The sequence below is a fragment of the Gastrolobium bilobum genome, unplaced genomic scaffold, assembly GCF_033153095.1.
Source record: "Gastrolobium bilobum isolate Gb01-03AN ecotype WA unplaced genomic scaffold, APGP_CSIRO_Gbil_v1 utg9887, whole genome shotgun sequence".
Lineage (NCBI taxonomy): Eukaryota > Viridiplantae > Streptophyta > Magnoliopsida > Fabales > Fabaceae > Gastrolobium > Gastrolobium bilobum.
In genome coordinates, this window is record NW_026899295.1 from 359,805 (window position 1) to 379,901 (window position 20,097).

The window sequence follows — 20,097 nt, forward strand, 5'->3', positions numbered from 1 at the left end:
GTTCATTGAATAATGTGTCATCTCATTTTTCTTTAATATTATATAACTTGTCTTTTTCTAAAATGACAAAAAAAATCATTCATATAATATGAGGGATATAATCCTCAAACAATAAAAGAAAAGAAAACTTCGACTTAACATAAAAAAATAGTAATCAACTTAATGATATAAAACCACTAAAACATAAGCAGTAAATGAGATGTGTTTCTTTCGTAGTACCTATGCGTGTGTTTCTGCATTGCAGTCACTAAAATTGCTTCGTAAGTGACATTCCTAATTAATTAAAAAATATATCTCTTCTTTAATAAAAAAAAATATATAATCAAATTTATGCGTGCACTTGTACACGTTGACAACCAAATACGTCCGCCAATGCTTGAAGTTTATGACATGTTTTGGAATTAAAATTGGATAACATCCCCTCTCCCTAGAGGGTTAAACGGTAATGTACCAATGGTATGTAAATAAAGCAAACTTCAGAATTAAACTTCAATTCCTTCAAATTGAAAATTAATCGAACTGAAAGTAACATTATCATCAAGCTCTATCTATGTACATAATCTACATTACCATATTTTAAAATCACTTAATAATAAATTGGAGTCATTTCCAGCATTGATGGCAATCTTTTGCAGCGAGTCGTTAAATGCTATCCACTCTTCTAAACTCCAGGAATTTCTATATTCGTTCTTTGCAGACCATTAAAATAGCATGCTACCAGCAATAAGAGAACACGAAAAATCAAAAGGGAGAATATTTTTTTCTTAATAAAAAAAAGAAAAGAGAATTCTAATATAAAATGGTACAACCAGCAATAAGATAGGGCTAACTTCACAAATCACGACTCCGCTTTCTGAAATGTCTGAGAATGAAACTGTCTGCATATAATGGATAATTCTTTCTGATCAAACCCTTTATGCATTTCCAAAATGAAAAGTCAACCATCTCTCCATCTTTTCGTACTATGAACAAACACCTAGAGCGTTCAAAATTAGGATGATATCCAATCTGCCGTAGGAAAAGAGAGTAATATACTTTTCAGCAACATACAAAGATGACAAATCAAGTTTTATAGTCACCCCAAAAAACCAGATTGGATAGAATTTAACAGACAACTAGTGTAGTGAATGCATATTTCATTTATATTAAAATAAAAACTACGTTGGCATGTAATGGAAGATCATTTGAAAGCAGAAGCCAACAATTGCACTGCTCTTTTTTTAGCCTAACAAGAGAAAAGTGAGATCCAATCATTTTACAAACTTTTCAGCATCTAATACGGGGATAACATAACCACTACACATGAAGGTAACACCATGGCCAAAAGCCATATTTGGCTAGCTGCAAAAGACTTTACAGGCTATAACTTTACTAAAAACATTTATTATGGGAATCCATAACTAACATCAACAACATCAACAACACCTCTATCCCAAATTAATTGGGGTCGGTGGTAGATGAACCCAAATAAAAGATATAAAAAGGTTGGAAAAAAAAAGAAAAATAAATAAATAGAATAGTAAATATATATATATATATATATATATATATATATATATATATATATGGGGCAGGATATTCTTACACCGGTGTAAGAGTTAGAAGTTTTACACTCAATTTTGACCATTGATCCACTTGTATCCAATGGCGCACATTACTAAAAAATTAGAGCCCTTAGATATAAATGAGATCAACGGACAAGATTAAGAGTGTAACTTACACTGGTGTAAAATGATCCTGACCCTATATATATATATATATATATATATATATATATATATATATATAAGTAAAAAAAAGAAAAGGAAAAGAAGAAGAGGGGGAAATGAAGGGGAAAAGGACTAAAAAGGGACCATCTGGAACATAAGAATAACAACAGGTCTAACCCTCCACCATGCTTATAGCTTTTCTCCGTTCCGTTCTAAGGCATACCGTCCGCCAATCTATATTCCACTCTATTAAATCTTGTTTTACTACCTTCCCCCAAGTAAGTTTCGGTCTACCTCTACCTTTTTTTGTGTTGAGCTCTTGGTAACAAACTTCTGTTCTTACGGGAGCATCCAGGGACCTTCTCATTACGTTCCCAAAAGACCTCAATCTATGTTCTCTCATCTTCTTTTCTCATCTTCTCAGCCACCGGCAGTAATCCTACCTTTCGTCGAATATCTTCATTTCTTATCTTATCCATCCTCGTATGACCACACATCCACCTTAACATCCTCATCTCTGCTACCCCCATTTTATGCTCATGTTGCCTATGTGCTGGCCAACATTCAGCTCCATATAGCATTGCAGGTCTTACTGCTGTTCTATAGAATTTTCCTTTTAACTTAAGGGAGATTTTGCGGCCACACAAAAACCCAGATGCACTACGCCATTTCATCCACCCTGCTCTGATTCTATGATTTACATCCTCATCAATCTCTTCACCTTTTTGCAAAATGGAGCCCAGGTATTTAAAAGTATCTTTCTTGGGTACCTCTTGACCACTTAGATGCACGGGATCTTGATCTACATCTCTTACCAGAGAAAACTCACACTTCAGATACTCAGTCTTGCTCTGACTTAATGTGAATCTTTCAGATTCCAACGTGCTTCTCCACAATTCAAGTTTTCTATTAACACCGTCTTTGCTCTCATCGATAAGCACAATATCGTCTGCAAAAAGCATACACCATGGCACTTCCTCTTGAATATCTTTTGTTAGTTCATCCATAACTAAGGCAAAGAGATAAGGACTTAGAGCCGACCCTTGGTGTACACCTACCGTGATAGGGAAATAACTTGATGTTTCGTTACAAGCTTTCACACAGGTAGTAGCCCCATCATACATATCCTTGATTGCCTTTACATACTTTGATGGTACCTTTTTCTTATCCAGCTTAACCAGAATAATCCTGTCGCCTTTCCTTTTGACGTCCACAACTTTATCTCTGAAACTTTTATCAATCATAATTCCAACACCATTCCGACTCTTGTTAATACCTGTGTACCATAACTTGAAACCAGTTCCATCCACTTCCTTGGCCTTTTCTCCAACCCACTTAGTTTCCTGCAAACAAACAATATTCACTTTCCTTTTAGCAAAAACATCTGCTAACTCCCTCAACTTACTCGTTAAGGTTCCTATGTTCTAGCTTCCCAATCACATCCTTAACCCCTGGGTTGTACTTGCCCGCCACGCTCGCCCATCTGCGTGTTGGGACCCTAACATACTTCTCACCAAATCCGGGTGGAGACCTGGCGCCTTGCCTTGGGGCAAGGACCCTAGCATATTTTTCACTATATCCGGGGCTCGATGCAGCGCCTTGCCTTGTGGCAAGGGCCCTAGCCCATTTTTCGCTACACCCGGGGCCCGATGCAACGTGTCGCTATGAAAGGTATGCCCCAACGAAAAATCATATGTCCTACTGCTATTACAAATAGAAATGTAACAGAGGGGGTTACACTCTATGGACTTTCAGCTTTTAACTTTGGACCATCAGAGAATATCCTTGGCTGGCAGCAACTAACTAACATGGGATGAAAATAAGACCAAGCAAAGTAGTTGGATTTGGAACAACAAATGAATTGACCTACTAGAAAGGGCAAAACGAAGACAACTTCAAGATGAATATCCAGAAGGAGCCTATCTGTACAGAGGCTCAATAAATTGCAAAGCTGAGCAACATAGTTCAGTTATTAGCAAATCAGGGGTGTAAAACTACCCAATTAGGTTACTATTATTCAGGATTAGAGTCCTCTAAAGAGCAAGGTGCATTTTGCTAAGTGAAGTGCGGAATGGATCCTCATTGATGAACGAATCAATGGCATAAATTTTCATAAAATGAAAGCAAACAGATAGCACTCTATGAATTAGCAAAAACTAACTCCCTTGATTTCGTTGTCAATAGCTACCCACTTGAATCTTAATAAGTAAATTGCACCCTGCACTTCAGAGGAGACAAACCCTATTATTACTGGGTCAGATCCTCCACCAAAGCTGATAGGAAACAGTTCTTACATATAAAAGTAAAGTTGTATTGATAATGAAATTAGGACATAATTACAAGGAAATGTAATAGCAGTAGTTGCCAAGGATATTCTCTGATGGTCCAAAGTTAAAAGCTGAAAATCCATAGAGTGTAACCCCCTCTGTTACATTTCTATTTGTATCAGATCTATATTCTCTCCCTTCTATATTCTTTCTCTATAGCTAACTTTCCCTCTCCACTTACATGTTTACCTCCTAAGTACAAACAAGCTCTAGTAGCCTTAGGCCTATGGTATAAACTTGTAAGGCCTTCTCCTTCTTCGGCCCATCTTGAACCTTGTTTGGATCAACGGTTTTATCAGGAGCCATTTTAATTTTATGATAGATGTGAAACTGATGTCATGGAGGTATATCCAATAGATTGCTAAAGCTAAAAAAATTATAATTATTGGACTCAACAAAAAAATAATATTTGGAAAAGCCTTTTATCAACGAAAGTAGTGCACATGCTGTGAGTGTGAGTGTGAGTGTGAGAGAGAGATATATACCGTTATATAATCAATTCCACATCCGATCTTGTTCTCATATTCTGGATGAAAGGGAAGCAGCTTCTCAAGAATGGCTTTCTCATGCTCTGGGCTTAGTCTATCTCCACTTTCATATCTATGGCATGAATATACGAGATGTTATCAGAATTTAGAAGAGGAATGAAAACAAAATATGTACACATGAAATAACTATCAATTAAATTTTCATCACAAGCACCAGATGTCTTTTGCGTACAAAGACTGATTATTAGTAAGTTACACTTCCCCATCTCTACTGAAATGCTAAAAAATCAGACTTCCATGTTACCAAGGACAAAGGATTGCGACAAAGGACTGGCCTAATTGCCAATGCAATTTCCCAGTGCCCATGGCAATGGCATTTGGACCAATAACACCCCTCTTTCCTTTCTGGTTTCATATTGGCCAGGTATTGCACACACAACCTGGGCAACATTGAAAATGGCAGACCACTTAAAATCCAATTCAAAATTTAGGCCAAATGAAACAGTGTCTCATCTCACACATTACACAATGTGAGTAGGCTATCACCAAAGATAGGACATTTCAAACAATCCCATATCCAAGTGCTCTCTCTCTCTCTCTCTCTCTCTCTCTTCTTGCTTTTGTTGTTTGTAATAATATTGTGTTATTGCTCTGGATTGCACAAGGGAAGGAATTTCTCAATGACAAAGGAGCAAGAAGGAAAACATGGGAAATTGGATAAAAATTACAATTTTATTGATGAGAAAACCAAATAACACACAAGAGGAAAATCCTCTTCACAAGGGGCACTCCCCTTCAACTGAGAAATTCTTAGCCTAACACAATGTTTTTCCAAAGCCACTCCTAAAGGAGGGCCATCTCCCTTATATACACTATCCGGGATTCCCTCCTAGCCTCCAGCAGCATAACTGCCATATTAACTACCCCGGGCTCCGACTAACTGCTCTGAACAGAATTAACCCCTGCCTAGGGTGTATTCCTAAGGGAATATACCTCAATGTTGTAGCTTTCCCCCCAAGCTTAATTCGTAACATATAGTTATACACAGAACCCTAGATGTATGCAGTAATATGTCTCATCAGTTCAAACACTAAAATTTAAATGCAAGATGTAACAAGGAATGTTAAGTTTTGGAATGAAAATGAAGACTCCCTAACTTCATGATACTCCCAACTTGCTTAGATACTGATGGAACTGTATTTCTATTAATGAAAAACAGAGGATACTAGCTCCTTACAGCAACACATACAGAAAATTAAAATGCAGAAAACATGAAATTACAAAAAGAAGAAAAAAAAAATTGAAAAGAAAACTCCAGAGGTCTGCCAACTCAGTCAGATCCTCTACCCCTTCCTAACCCATTTGCTTAATTCATGCCTACCTTGCACTACCTATCCTTCCCTATTATATTCTCATTTTTTTTCCTAACTGAATTCACACTTCCCATTATTTCTTGCCAACTCAGCATTCAGTTATGCTTTTTGTCCTTCTGAGTCTATCAGATACAATGTCTATTTAGCTTAAAGTATTGTCATATTTTTATTATTCTTTTTCAATATATAGTTCTGTAATCATATTCCAGCAAGTAATATAAACCTTAGGTCAATGGCGGAGCCAGAAGAAAAACCCAACCAGTGCCAAAAGACCCACCAGGTAGAATTCAGCCAGTGCTAAGGTTGTATTATTTTTAAAAACTCAACCAGTACTAAGATTGTATCATAATTTTTGAAGAAAAAATGTACCATTTTTAAAAATTAGCTGGTGCCCTGACATACAAGTGGATCCGCCACTGCCTTAGGTACAAGTTATTCACATTTTTATTGTTGACAAATTCAGTGATGATTTAAGTTTTTAGTGTCATGTTCTGAGGTTGAAACATTCATATGTTAGATAGTATGTGTTCTGTATTAGCATGAGTTAGGTTGTCTTATATATTACTTGTTTTAGTTGCACAATATTCTCATTCTATAATATATTAAACATATGTAATATGATGTGGCTTTACTTGAATGCGCAATGTGAAATGTTTCAATGTCAGTGCAAGAGAGAAGGCATACAAACTAAACATTGATGCTTGAAAATTGAAAGAATTTTATCATCATAATCAAGAGAAAAGCACCAATTAGAAATATTTAGCCCAGCATCAAATAGGCAATGTAGAGAACAACTACATGGTGACAACTGACAAGCACACACAAACACATCCACGACTGGATTCATTGGAGTTAAGAGCGCAAAAAATACCCATTCAAACTATCCAGGGAGCACATATACACAATACGCTAAGTTGGAAGCAAATGTCAAGGTCAGGGTTTAAAAAGAAAAAAGTAACACTTCTCATCAGAATATCGCTGTACCAATAATGTGACTGACTGACTGGTGTTAGTTAAAAATAATGTAGCTGTACACTTAGTCCATGTGAATAATTATGAATGTAGTAGTTTACACTATACTTAAAAATCACCCGTTGCATAGATTGCAAGCACTTGCTGGACTAGAGGCATTTGACAAAACTATTGAGCTTTGTTTTATAAAAGCATGAGAACTTATAAACTTAATGCCACTCAAAATCAAACCATTACTGATTGCAATGCCTAAACCATAATATGAAGAAATAACAATTTTTTTTTTCTTCTTGTAATTGGAAAACAGAAACTCACTGTCCAGAGTGAAGAATCATTCTAACAAAGCCAACCAAAGGAACGGTGTCCTCCAAAATCTGATCCTCCCAATCAATCCATCTCTCCTCTTCAGTATTGTCCTCCTCGTCCTCATCCTCCTCTTCATAGTCATAGCCATCCAAAATTCCATTCCTGTGAGGAAGGAGGGGCTTCCTGAGCAAATTATCACCGTCAGACACAGTTGCTTTGAGGGCAGAGAGACGAGGGTGAAGCAAAGATGTGTTCCAGTAGAAACCAAAAGATAGAATAGCAGGATAAGAGTGGAAAGAGGAAGGGTTTCTGAAGAGGTGAACATGCGGTGGTGGTGCCTTGGATAGTGAAGAAGCCATGCCTGAAAAGCGAAAACTCTCTATCACCTCAACTAATTAAACATGGTTTCCCATTCACTCCCTCGAGTTATCAAGTTTTGCTATGTGGACTTCTCCGTGTAAACCTGGATAAACAAACAAGGCCAACTTGTTGCCCTGACTCTCGGGAATTTTTTTTTTTTTTTTTTGAATTTAACTGAAATAAAGATATTGAGACCTAGCCCAAAGCTAAATGGGCTTTGACAACCCAGAAAACTCTTGCAAAGGAAGGCCCATACATATTCTTACTTCTTGTAATCTGATTCTTATCTCATCCAAGGCGCATATAATCAGAATATGAGATGTTGTTTAGCTTGTCAATTACACATGTTAATGACATGATGAAAGTCTTTGTATAGGTCTGTGATGAGTCTCCTAAACGTTACACATAAATCACCATCACCAAGATTTTTTAATGACACTATTTTTGTGTAATTACAAATAGTTATACTCATTTTATATAAAGGCGACTCTAAAGTTCGAATCTATGATATCATAAGGATTATTCAAACTCTCACCACCCATTAATCCAATTTTAGTGGCTTAAAGTCATTTTAATTTATTCATGAAATCAATTCTCATTCGACTATAAAATAAGAATTATGCGATTTTTTTACAAAAATTGTTTCCTTAAATTTAAAATTCACATTCACATCCCAATAAATTGAATTTAGTTTATACTTTGACCTGCTCTTTATCAACAGTAATGACTATCATTTGTTATATTATTATACGAATTTTTTATATACATTATAAATAAATGTGAAATTTATATTTTTTTTTTCTCTCTCTTTTTTCTCGACACCATACATCTTTCTGTGTGTTGAGATATAAACTTTATTTCTTATCAAAATATTAATCCCCTATTATATGTATGGATGTATATAGATGTTGAGGTTGAGGGAATAACGAGGACCTATCAGTAGGAAGAAGTGTACTATCGATATTTTCAGATATTTTGGATGTCCAAGAAAATATCTACTGCAGTGGCTTCTCCGTTGCGCAATCTAAATCTAATCAAGCCCACTGCAACGTGGCGATGCGGTGGTCCCACTAACGTCTAAAAGCGCTCACAACTTTGATCTTTCTTTCTTTCTTTATTTTTTGTTACACAACACTTTTTCATCGCTTTCTCTCTCCTTCGCCTTCTTGCTCATCTATATTTCATCATTACTTGTTTCCATTGCAAATGAAGAAGAGTTTCAGAATAAAAGAAGACTCTAGGACGAGTTCACCCACTTTGGATAACGAGTCTGGTTCCAATCTACCACACAAGCAGATGCAGGTAGTTTTACTTTCTCCAATTTTTCTTTGCTTCCTAGCTATACTCTTTTTCACCATTATTTACAAACTCTGCTATTAATTCTTTTAGTTACAATCGCCGAAAACATATACTGATTAAAGCAATTCATAATAAACTTACATTTCACAAATATAAAAGCGAATATGTTCACCTCCCCAAAAAAAAATAAAAAAATAAAAAACGAATATTAATTTATTTTGTATATGAAAATATCCTTTTTTAAAAAAAATAAAAAACTTTGTAAATTCATTTGCTTCAGCCAAAGATAGATGAACTACCAAATTAACCTAAGAATATATAATAATATTTTTTTGGTATTATAATATTTTATTTTTTCAATTATATTGAGCTCGTAACCAATTAACCGCACACACTATTTTAAAAATATAAAATAAGTTCAACTGTGATCAATCGAAGATTTACTCAACACAGGTGAAAGCAACTCCAATGTTATTTCTTTTTAAAAAAAAAAAAAACTGTTTACTGTATATGAATTTTTATTTTATACAAGAGCATGACAAATATACGAATCTCTCGAGATATTTAAATTCTCACCATCAATTTATTCTTAATATATAACTTTATTATAAAGGTAAGCATTTACTAATTTCTGTCATTAAGGGACGTATTAAAAATGTTTTCATTATATACTACTAACTTTTATATTAATTTGTGCGGATGATTATTATATAAATATTTAGATATTCAAACGGTTCTTCCATTTCCAAATGATTTTAAATTGAGGAACTAAAAGTTATCACGACAAATTTCGAATAGTGGTAGTTTTATCTTTTAAGCCTTAAAAACGAAGCATATTGATCAGCGTCATCAGTTTCGTTGCAATTGTTTCCTCTGTAAATTTCAATGACATGTGGTTTTTCACTTTTTAGCTATGACCATTAAATGTAACATCTGTGAGTAATAAAAAATTTAAGAGACAATACGTTGTTTATTTTAAAGTTTAGATATGGTGTAGATGTTGACAAACAATTTCAATAATAAATCCAGACAATAATAATATAAAGGTCAATTAATTTTGTGATAGTGCTTATATTTATTGAAAAAGATAAAGAAGAGGATCAGATGGTTAATGCTACCATATGTTACGAAGGAGGAAAACATGGAAAGAAAATTATTTATTTATTTAATTTTGGTTGAAAAAATAGTAAGAAGAAAATGAAATTTAAGAAACGAATTATAAATTTTTTCTTTTTAAGTTAAATTACATCTGCTTATTTTTTTCCCCATCCATTCGTTTGGTTTCTCTCTTATCCAAATAAGGTGCAATGGAGGATAACCTTTTTGATGGGCCATGGACCCTGTCGATTGTACTTTGAACTTTTGAGATGTCATGAAAAAATAAATAAATGCGTACTAAAAAATTAATTAATTTTTTTTTAAAAATAAGCTAAATAAATGCATATTAAATTTTTTATTTATATCAAATACCCACCCCACCTTAATTGTGTGAAGAGAAAATTTAATAATCAACATATAATAAATATCTGAAAAAATTAACAGAATTTAATATTTTTTAATTTAACCGCTGGTTCAAGAAAGAGTTGAAATAAAAAAAAAAAAAAACTGTAACAAGAAAATAATAACATGAAGAAAAACTTAAGAAACTGACATTGAATAAATAAAGTTGAGTTCCAAAAGATTCAATTCTTTATTGATTGATTTGGCATGTAACTTATTGGCTGCATCAATCAAATTGTTTTTTGAATTTCAAATCAGGGATCTGTTTCTACAGCTGAGTGGACCAATGAGAAACACAGCATGTATCTTAAGTCTATGGAAGCAACTTTTGTTGACCGATTATATGCTTCCAAGGAAATGTCTGGCCAGGTTTCGCCTATATTAATTAATATTATGTTCTACACAATATCTCATTCTTCAACTGGAACTGAAGTTAAAACTACTACTAATTTTTATTTTTATTTTGTTTGCATTAAATAACAGTTCAAGGTCCTTCGAAGTGGCAGTTGGCAAAAGATCAGTTTTGTGAGAGAGAATCCACAAATGAGGAGACTAAACGAGTGCCATGATTTAAAGGCAAATCCATGGATTCAGCACTACCAATCTTCGGGCAAACAAGGAAGTTTAGCTGCTCCAATCGTTGAAGAAATTGTTAGTTCCCCAAGTCAAGTTGTTGATTTAGGTCAAAAAAAGAGATTTTCCTCTGTATCAGCAACAGTTTCAGGGCACCTTCATTTGTGTGAATCTCATATGTTTCCCCATGACTTGGTTTGTAATGACACAGGTGCGCCAAAATTTTCTTTTATCAAAGACATATACAACCCAAACTGTTTTAGCTACCTTCTTCAAATATATATTAAGACCAAATGGAACAACCAAATGTTAATTAGTTGATGATAATTCGGAAATGTGAAGATTGTAATTGTCTGTCCACATGTGTACATGCACGATAATTTATGTACCCAAGTTTTTGAATTTTGACTATGTGGTTGTTACAGAGATGACAGATCAGAACTTTACTGATGAAGCAGTGGATGGAGAAAAGGAATACAACAGAAGAAAAGGGAAAGACTAAAAAACTTTGATGCTGTACTGATCAGGTAAAATTTTGTAAAATGTAATTTTTTGTTGCTATTGATGGGCGCTTGGAATTGGGTAATGTTCATTCAAAATGCTGATGCAGATCGTCCCTATCTATAAATCATCTGCTGGAGATGTTACCAAAGATTTTTGTTTCTTCTGCTTAGAATATGGAGTTCGTGGGAATGTGAGACGCTTTGAAGTTTTCCGAAGAGAACTCTTATAAGCGGAAAGTGAACGTGCTAATTGTTAGATTTGACTTGTTACAAAAATTCTAAAAGGTAAGAATCAGGAGATGTTTTTTATGTGTACGCGAATGCTTGGTTTTGTAGAGTGGTGAGTGAGCGACGATGAATAAAGAGGGGCAGTCGTTTTTGGCTTCTGTTAAATGACGTGTGTGTGTATAAAGCTGCTTTAGTGTAGTAGTGATTTATGATAGCAACTAATTTGAGTCATTTCCGGTTTGTGTAGCATTCTCTTTCGTTTTTCTTATTTTTAATTTATTTGGTCGAAAAATGAGGAACCAATAATTCAGAAACACCAACTAAATAATAAGCAGGCTAAGAAGACCGGATCCACTTCTAGGACACGCATCCGGATATGAAAGATCCGTTTGCAAGCGGTGACAGTGTTTGTGAGGTGAGGGGGAATGGCCTACTTTTGCCACGAAGCCGAAGGAAGGACCGAAATCCTTCTAAGACCAGATCGTTTTTTGCCTAGCAGATACACTGCACATGAAAAATGTAATAATTTAAAAGCAGATTTTCATTGAAGTCGTTTCCTACACAAAACCTCTATTCTTGTTCCTCATCTGGTTCTTATCTGCACAGTTGAGCCACTTACACCACCGTTTTTGGTACCAACAAACTTTTGAAGTGAAACATGAGGTTCTTTTATTAAATGATCTTTTATACAAGTGTAAGCCTGATTTCAACAATCAATTATAGACATATAAGCTCAGATCTTCACGAGTCGGGTCAAAAACCCTTGTTTAGTTTAGCATCCCTAGTGTCAAGGCATCAGTTAGGAACCAAATGGCTCCGCCACAGACCATCATTATAAACATTTTGAAGAATAAGAAAAATAAATAAGAAGGAACAACAATAATTTTGTTACAGAATTGAATTAATTTTTTTTTAGAATGTTCGGGACTCATTGGTCTTAATTTTGGACGGTTGATTCCTTGATCAGATGTTACATGCAATCTTAGAAAATTCAGAGATAAGAGTTTTCTGCGGAAGACACCGGTGATGAAAGAGGCATACCTCTTAAATGCACAATTTGGATCAAGCACATTTTGGACCTAAATTTTGATAGTTCGGATTTTTGGTAGGGTTTTTTTTAAGATAAACAGGAAAGTGAAGGTGGATTTGCAAGAAGACCGTGTGATATTACATTTCGGATAATTTATTCGGAAAAATAATTTACTTGAAAGTCTGTTTTGTGTGTAAATTATAATAAAAATTTCATCTAAAAATATCATCCAGATTGAGGGAAAACGAGAAAAAAAAGTAGGTGAAAAAGAGGAAACTTATTTAATATTCCTAATATTATTTTTAACGTATCAAATAATTTTTTGATAACATTTTTGGAATACTCACTTTCCCATCATATTTTCATGAATCATAATTTTCGAATAAAAAAAATATTTTTACTCTACCAAACTCGCAATAACATTAAAGAGAAATATCAATCCTTGAATGGTTTTCAAATTTGGTCATTAAGTTCCTCTTTTTTATAGTTCTTCAATTTGACAATTCGGATTTGCTCCTTACTAAATTTAGATATAACCCGTGCTTTTGCGAATACCTCTTGCAATTTAATATTACTTGTGTCAAGGTTGTTTATTGGTACTTTAATTATGTGAAAAGTATTTCTCCCGTAACTGGAGATAATTTAAGATAAAATTATCTCCAGTGAACTCAAAACGACGTCGTTTTGTGATTATAAGATTAAGATATTATGGTACTTTAAAATTACTTGTGTTAAGGTTGTTTATTGGTACTTTAATTATGAGAAAAATATTTCTCCAGTCACTGGAGATAAAATTATCTTCAGTGAACTCAAAACGACGTCGTTTTGGGATTATAACATTAAAATATTATAATAATAAAGACTAATACAACACTGCAATATATTAAAATTACAAAAATACCTTGATTTCCATCTCAAAACGACGTCGTTTTAGGCTCATTGGAGATAATTTATCTCCATTGACGGGAGAAATCCTTTATACTTTAATTATTTATAGTTATTATTGGATAATTTTGTAATTTCACTTTTATTGATAGTGAAAAATTTGGATGAAGTATACCCAGAGAATTTTTCATGTAAAAAAGTGCTCATTCACTTTGTTTTAATTTTTGTATATCTTTTGCTGACATATCAATTTAACTCGTGTAAAATAATTCATAACGAGCTTCACTTAAAGGGAATTTTGTGCTAACTTTCTCGGACATATTACACACTATTTTTTACTTCAGCTACTTGTATGTGGAAAAGAAAAAAGTATGTTAAAAAAGAGTTAGGATATTTTTACAACCACTTTTTTTTACTACCACTCTAATCACCATTGGATTAGATGAAAAGTTGAATGAAGAGAGAGAAAAGAAAAATAACTTTTGAATCCAATGGTGATTAAAGTGGTAGTGGAGTGGTAGTAGAAAAAATTGGTAGTAAGAATATCCTACCTCGTTAAAAAATGTGTTTATCTTTCACCATTTAAACGAAAGTAGTATATTCATTCGAACCAAAACATTTATAATAAAGTAATATATCTATAACTTATTCGTTTATGGATTAAAGTTAGCACTCCAAATAAGTAATATATATATATATATATATATATATATATTGAAAAAAATATTTCTATAATCACTTTAGATAAGGTTATCTACAGCTACCCTAAAAACTACGTCGTTTTGATTAATGAAGGGTGTTTATGTACTCTTAGGTGAATTAATCAAGGGTGTTTCAGTAAAATGTATATGATAAAAAAATAAATAAAATTACGAAAACACCCTTTAATTAATTCATCTAAAATTATATAAACACCCTTCATTAATCAAAACGACATAGTTTTTGAAGTAGCTGTAAATAACCTTATCTAAAGTGGATGTAGAAATATTTACCCATATATATATATATATATATATATATATATATATAGATATATATATATGGGAAATAATTCTTTTATGTAGTAAGAGAAAACACTATCATACTTCCCACCCTTCGATTCTTGCGCCACTCATTTTTTTTTTAATAAGTGTCGGTCCTACCACACCTTGAGTGTAACATCCTTTAAAATTAACTCTTATAAGGAATATTACATGATTTCTTTAAATTTATGTTTTCTTTTTAGGTATAAACAGTAAGAAATAAAATGGAGAGGTGTTAATGTTATTAATAAATATAAATTGATTTCTTCAATTTTACTATTGATGATAAAAACAATTAAAAAGGAACTATTAATAAAAACTACGTCGTTTTGATTAATGAAGGGTGTTTATGTACTCTTAGGTGAATTAATCAAGGGTGTTTCAGTAAAATGTATATGATAAAAAAATAAATAAAATTACGAAAACACCCTTTAATTAATTCATCTAAAATTATATAAACACCCTTCATTAATCAAAACGACATAGTTTTTGAAGTAGCTGTAAATAACCTTATCTAAAGTGGATGTAGAAATATTTACCCCTATATATATATATATATATATGGGAAGTAATTCTTTTATGTAGTAAGAGAAAACACTATCATACTTCCCACCTTTCGATTCTTGCGCCACTCATTTTTTTTTTTAATAAGTGTCGGTCCTACCACACCTTGAGTGTAACATCCTTTAAAATTAACTCTTATAAGGAATATTACATGATTTCTTTAAATTTATGTTTTCTTTTTAGGTATAAACAGTAAGAAATAAAATGGAGAGGTGTTAATGTTATTAATAAATATAAATTGATTTCTTCAATTTTACTATTGATGATAAAAACAATTAAAAAGGAACTATATAAATATCTACCAATGTTACTTTATACATAACATTAAGTCGGTTACATACGGAAATTATTTTACATTGGTCCTACATTCTACTATATATTGCATCCCTTTAACTTATATTTTACATCTAGCATCACATAATTATACAATACAAAAGTCTTATCCTAATCTAGTCTATAGGTGTAGGTCTCAGCACTTTCAGCATAGAATATTGCAGCAGTTCCTTGATTTCCTACTATAATATAGAACTTCATGAGGACCCGTAAGAGTAAACATTGATGCTCCATCGTAAGAGGCTTGAGCTCTTTGTATAGAGAGAAGGGAGGAGGAAGTAATGAGAAGTGAGCAATGTGGTACTTCTTAGGAAAGTTGTTTTTTTCAATATGGACAGCCATATTTTGACAACCATATCTCACACTAGAGGGCTTAGCTTAAAAATTGGATCGGTCAGATTGAAGTATCATATGAGAGGAATATGTCGACTAAATTTGAGGATGATCTAACGGTTCAATTGAGAGAAATAACTCTTGGAAAATGGCTACTCGAAATAGTGTGGTGGTCTCAAAAAATGAACAACTCTTTTTTTTGTCATTTTTAAATATTTGGGACAAAATTGACTGTTCACTTTTATGTACTACACGTAGTATATAGTTAAAAGTGGTAGCTTGAGATAAGCTTACCTCAAGTTCCCGGAGAAATGTTCATCCCATACACACACACACACTCATATATATATATGGGTTATGTTTATCTCATTTTACATGAGATAAACATCTCTCCTACACACAAAAAAAGAAGTTGGGTCCTACCACTTTTTTCTCTCTCTCTTCTTACATGTGGGTCCCACTTATACTTTTGTTTCTACAACATAAGATAATTCTTTTCCTACAACATAAGAAAAATATATCCCTATATATATATATATATATATATAGGCAGGTTCTTTTTACACCAGTGTAAGACTAACAAGTCTTACACCACATCTCACTCGTTGATGGACGGAAATCATCGGTTGGTATTTGTAGTGTAATTAATGATTAATTAATATTATTTAATTCGTATGACTTCCTAAATTATACCCATTGCATGCATCAACGGTTGAGATGTAGTGTAAGACTTATTAATTTTACACCGGTGTAAAATGATCGTGATCCATATATATATATATATATATATATATATATATATATATAAAGAGAGAGAGAATTATTTCTCAAGTAGCTTGAGATATATTTATCTCCGTCCACCCAAAAACTACGTCGTTTTGTTTACTTATTTCCTTATATTAATCTATGAAGCTCCGACACTTCAAAAATTCTAACGTGTCGTGTTCAACACTTCTCGACACTCACCGACACTACGACACTTTCCGACACTCCAATACTCGTTGCAAAGACTCAAAAAAGATTCAAAGGTTACGTTGCATTGCATTTTGAGTTCCAACTATTAGATTCGTTAGATTACGATTACGATTTTATTGAGTTAAATATAAATATTTAGAATATCTTATGTTTCTTTGCAAAATTAAAGGATATTATAAGTTTAGCTTTATTTTTTTGTTAAATTTTTGAATACTAAATATAATATACACTACATAAATTAAAAATATTATATAATATCAAAACGTGTTCTAACGTGTTGAAATTTAATATTTTAAAATTAACGTGTCGGAGTATCGTGTCGTGTCGTATCTCGAGTCCCGTGTCGGTGTCGTATCTCGTGTCCCGTGTCGGTTCAACATAGATATTAATTGATTCACCTATGAATGGTTACGATTTTCTTTTTCTCTCTCTTTCTTTATTACCATTGATCCATCTTTGTACAGTTATGATTTAGTTAGGGCTGGCAATATGGGTCGAGCCCGTCGGGCCAGCCCGTTTAACCTACTCAAGTTGGCGGGTTGGGTTATGAGTCGCAACCCACCAACCCGTTGTAGCCCGCCCCATTTACATATTGAACAAAACGGGTTGATAAAGGATCGGGCCGGGTTGGCCCGACAGGTTATTAATTTTAGAGTAAACACCTTTTTTGGTCCCTGACAATATCTACAAAATCCTTTTTAGTCCCTGGCAATAAAAAAGGACCAAATTGGTCCCTAAAATTATGAAAAAAGGGCCACGTTAGTCCTTATGTCAACTCCTCTGTCACTAACGTGGCCTTTTTCATACTTTTAGGGACCAATTTAGTCCTTTTTTATTGCCAGAGATTAAAAAAAAAATTCATAGATATTGCGAGGGACCAAAAAGGATGTTTACTCTAAATTTTAATATTTAAAATTTTAATTTTTAATACAAAAAAATAAAAGTACAAAAATTAAATTTTTTGTAGTTGCCCTAATTCTAAACTTCACTCAGCAATTCCTCTTCGATTTCTCCCCTTTCTTCGTCTCCACCGTTCCTCACCAATACCAGTCTGCTCCTCGCCTTCGTTCCTCACCACTCGCCGTTTCTCTTTCTTCTGATTATTATGCGCAGCAATAGAAAGGAAGACGTTTGAAAGAATTTGGATTTGGCTGTGCTACTTCTTCCCCATTGTTAGGGTTCTTCTTAATCACCAACTACTTGCTTTCTTTAAGCTCCACACACCAAATCTATAAGATTGTGCTTCTGTTTCCGCAGATTTTCAGAGAAAGACCAAGCGACTCCAAATTTGTAGCTATTCTCGCCTCTGCGCAACCGCCGTTCACATATTTCGCCGGTCACAAACACCGTCGTGCGACGTTCCTGGGCAAGGTTATTTTGGGTCTTTGATTTTTTTTTTTTTAAGTTTAAGCATTTTCAATTTTTTATTTAATTTGAAGAAGCTTATGGTTACCATCATTTAACATAATTTGCAGCTTCTATCTTTCTCTCTTTCATCATCGTTAGAGCCTGGAGGCAGGACAGAACGTTCATTTTGTTGCTGGTTGTTTGGTATATCTGTGCTGTCTTTAGCATTTTCTTTTTTTCCTGTTCTCTTCTTCTATAGTTGAATACATCTATTCAGGAACTGATGTTCCACTGATATCAGTATCAGTGATCGTACAAAGATAATTGTTCAATAAAATTACAGTTCTGGTTCCAGGTTCCAACAGTGTCTTCCAAGGAATAGGTGGGATAAACTGAAAATTCATGGCAGTTGTTATGGTAATTAGGGGAGGGCTGGCTTTGGTGGTCTTATCTGGGGAGAGGCAGGCGTGAGTAGTATTGGAATTATTACTGATATTCATGTAGACTCGGTGGAAATTCAATAGAATTTGATCATTGCTTAGAATCATGGTTATAATAAAATTGAGTAGGAGGTTGTGAACCTGATTCTACTGATCCAGTTAGATTAATGCAGCATGCAAATCGTGTTTTTCATCCTTAAGGTGCAATTTGTTTCTGACATGCAGTTGTTTCTGCTTTCTTTCTCTTATGTACCCCCATCTTCCAAATAAAAAAAGCCTAGAATTAAAACTAAAGGGAAAAGATCAAAGAAATTAAGGTGGTATCTTACTGTACGAGTTGAATTATTTCAGTTTAAATGTTTAAAGCAGTTTATTTAAAGCTAAAGGGAAAAAGATCAAAGAAATTATGCTATACATATCATAATAACATAGGATCAAGTTTCAGTTCCTCTCAGAACTCTATAGCTTTTGGTTCTTCTTTAATTTTGGCTTTTTTTAGGTGAGTTCTCTCAAGATTCATATCATACATTTATTTTTATTTTTATTTTTTTGGAAACATATCATATCATACATTTATTTTAGTGTGATAATAGTGCAACCAAATCCCTTAATTTTTAATATTGGACCTCGAATTTCTCATTTATATATTTAGCCTTGTTCTCTTCTTAACCTTATTCAGTTTCCTCATAAATGGCCATACCTTTTGGGTACTCATCTGTTTGTGGAAGTTCCAAGGGACTAATAGTAGTGAACTTGTATCGTGTGTTTATTTGGACAAATCAATAGCAGAGATGTCAGGTTCCAAACTTCTCATTATAAATTAAAAATCAATTAATCAGTCTAATGAATGAAAAAGTTTAAAATTGATTTTATAAGATAAAAATTATATTAGTTCAATTGGCTACATATTTTCTGAATTATAAATGCATGCTTAATTTGTTATACTAGTAGTTTAATGAAACATATTCTCGTCGTTCTTTATAGTTGATTATAAATGGAGGATAATGAACCTATTGATGTGGAAAGTTGTGAGAATCAAGAAACTCAATCGGTTGTTGAATCCACAAAGAAGAAGGCAAAAATAGAAACTTCAGATTGTTGGAAGTTTTTTACCAAGATAGGAGTAGCGGATGATGGAATTGAGAGGGCAAAATGTAATGGTTGTAATCAAGAATACAAAGTTGGTGGAAAAATTATGGAACATCGCATCTGAAACGTCACATTCTAAAGTGCAAGAATATGAAATTTGAAGATATGGATCAAATGATGATAGATATGCAAGGTAAATTGAAAAGTCAGAAAATAGATCAAATGGTATCACGTGAGATGTGTGCTCTTGCAATTATTGAGCATGATTTGCCTTTCAATTTCGTTGAGTATGAAAGGATTAGGAGTTGGATAAGTTACTTAAATCTTGATGCAATTCCAATTTCAAGAAATACTGCTAAGAGCGATGTCTTAAAGATTTACATGAGAGAGAAGGGGAACCTTAAAGATGTAATGGCTAGCATTCCAACTATGATTTGCTTA

The 20,097-nt window shown here is 33.3% G+C and overlaps 2 protein-coding genes across 2 annotated transcripts; one reads left to right on the forward strand and one right to left on the reverse strand.

Moving 5' to 3' along the window:
- Window positions 1-500: 500 nt before the first annotated feature.
- Window positions 501-7,631, reverse strand: LOC133289310 (protein DCL homolog, chloroplastic). Its single transcript, XM_061487225.1, has 3 exons — window positions 7,185-7,631; window positions 4,522-4,636; window positions 501-1,008 (listed from the first exon to the last, which is right to left on the reverse strand). The coding sequence occupies exons 1-3, from the start codon at window positions 7,532-7,534 to the stop codon at window positions 832-834; spliced, it is 642 nt and encodes a 213-aa protein (XP_061343209.1). The 5' UTR covers window positions 7,535-7,631; the 3' UTR covers window positions 501-831.
- Window positions 7,632-8,710: 1,079 nt separating this feature from the next.
- On the forward strand, window positions 8,711-11,771 carry LOC133289329 (cold-regulated protein 27). The gene is made up of 5 exons (XM_061487245.1): window positions 8,711-8,837; window positions 10,593-10,703; window positions 10,818-11,118; window positions 11,333-11,434; window positions 11,518-11,771. The coding sequence occupies exons 1-4, from the start codon at window positions 8,742-8,744 to the stop codon at window positions 11,407-11,409; spliced, it is 585 nt and encodes a 194-aa protein (XP_061343229.1). The 5' UTR covers window positions 8,711-8,741; the 3' UTR covers window positions 11,410-11,434; window positions 11,518-11,771.
- Window positions 11,772-20,097: the final 8,326 nt, after the last annotated feature.

What these genes read in the sequence shown, in the direction of transcription:
- LOC133289310 (XM_061487225.1), bottom strand. Translation starts at nt 7,534, where the DNA reads ATGGCTTCTTCACTATCCAAGGCACCACCACCGCATGTTCACCTCTTC. An exon ending in ATGATTCTTCACTCTGGACA is followed by an intron (nt 4,637 to 7,184) that starts GTGAGTTTCTGT and finishes TTCATGCCATAG; the next exon opens with ATATGAAAGTGGAGATAGAC. An exon ending in GTGGAATTGATTATATAACG is followed by an intron (nt 1,009 to 4,521) that starts GTATATATCTCT and finishes TTCCTACGGCAG; the next exon opens with ATTGGATATCATCCTAATTT.
- LOC133289329 (XM_061487245.1), top strand. Translation starts at nt 8,742, where the DNA reads ATGAAGAAGAGTTTCAGAATAAAAGAAGACTCTAGGACGAGTTCACCC. An exon ending in CCAAGGAAATGTCTGGCCAG is followed by an intron (nt 10,704 to 10,817) that starts GTTTCGCCTATA and finishes ATTAAATAACAG; the next exon opens with TTCAAGGTCCTTCGAAGTGG. An exon ending in CTTGGTTTGTAATGACACAG is followed by an intron (nt 11,119 to 11,332) that starts GTGCGCCAAAAT and finishes TGGTTGTTACAG; the next exon opens with AGATGACAGATCAGAACTTT.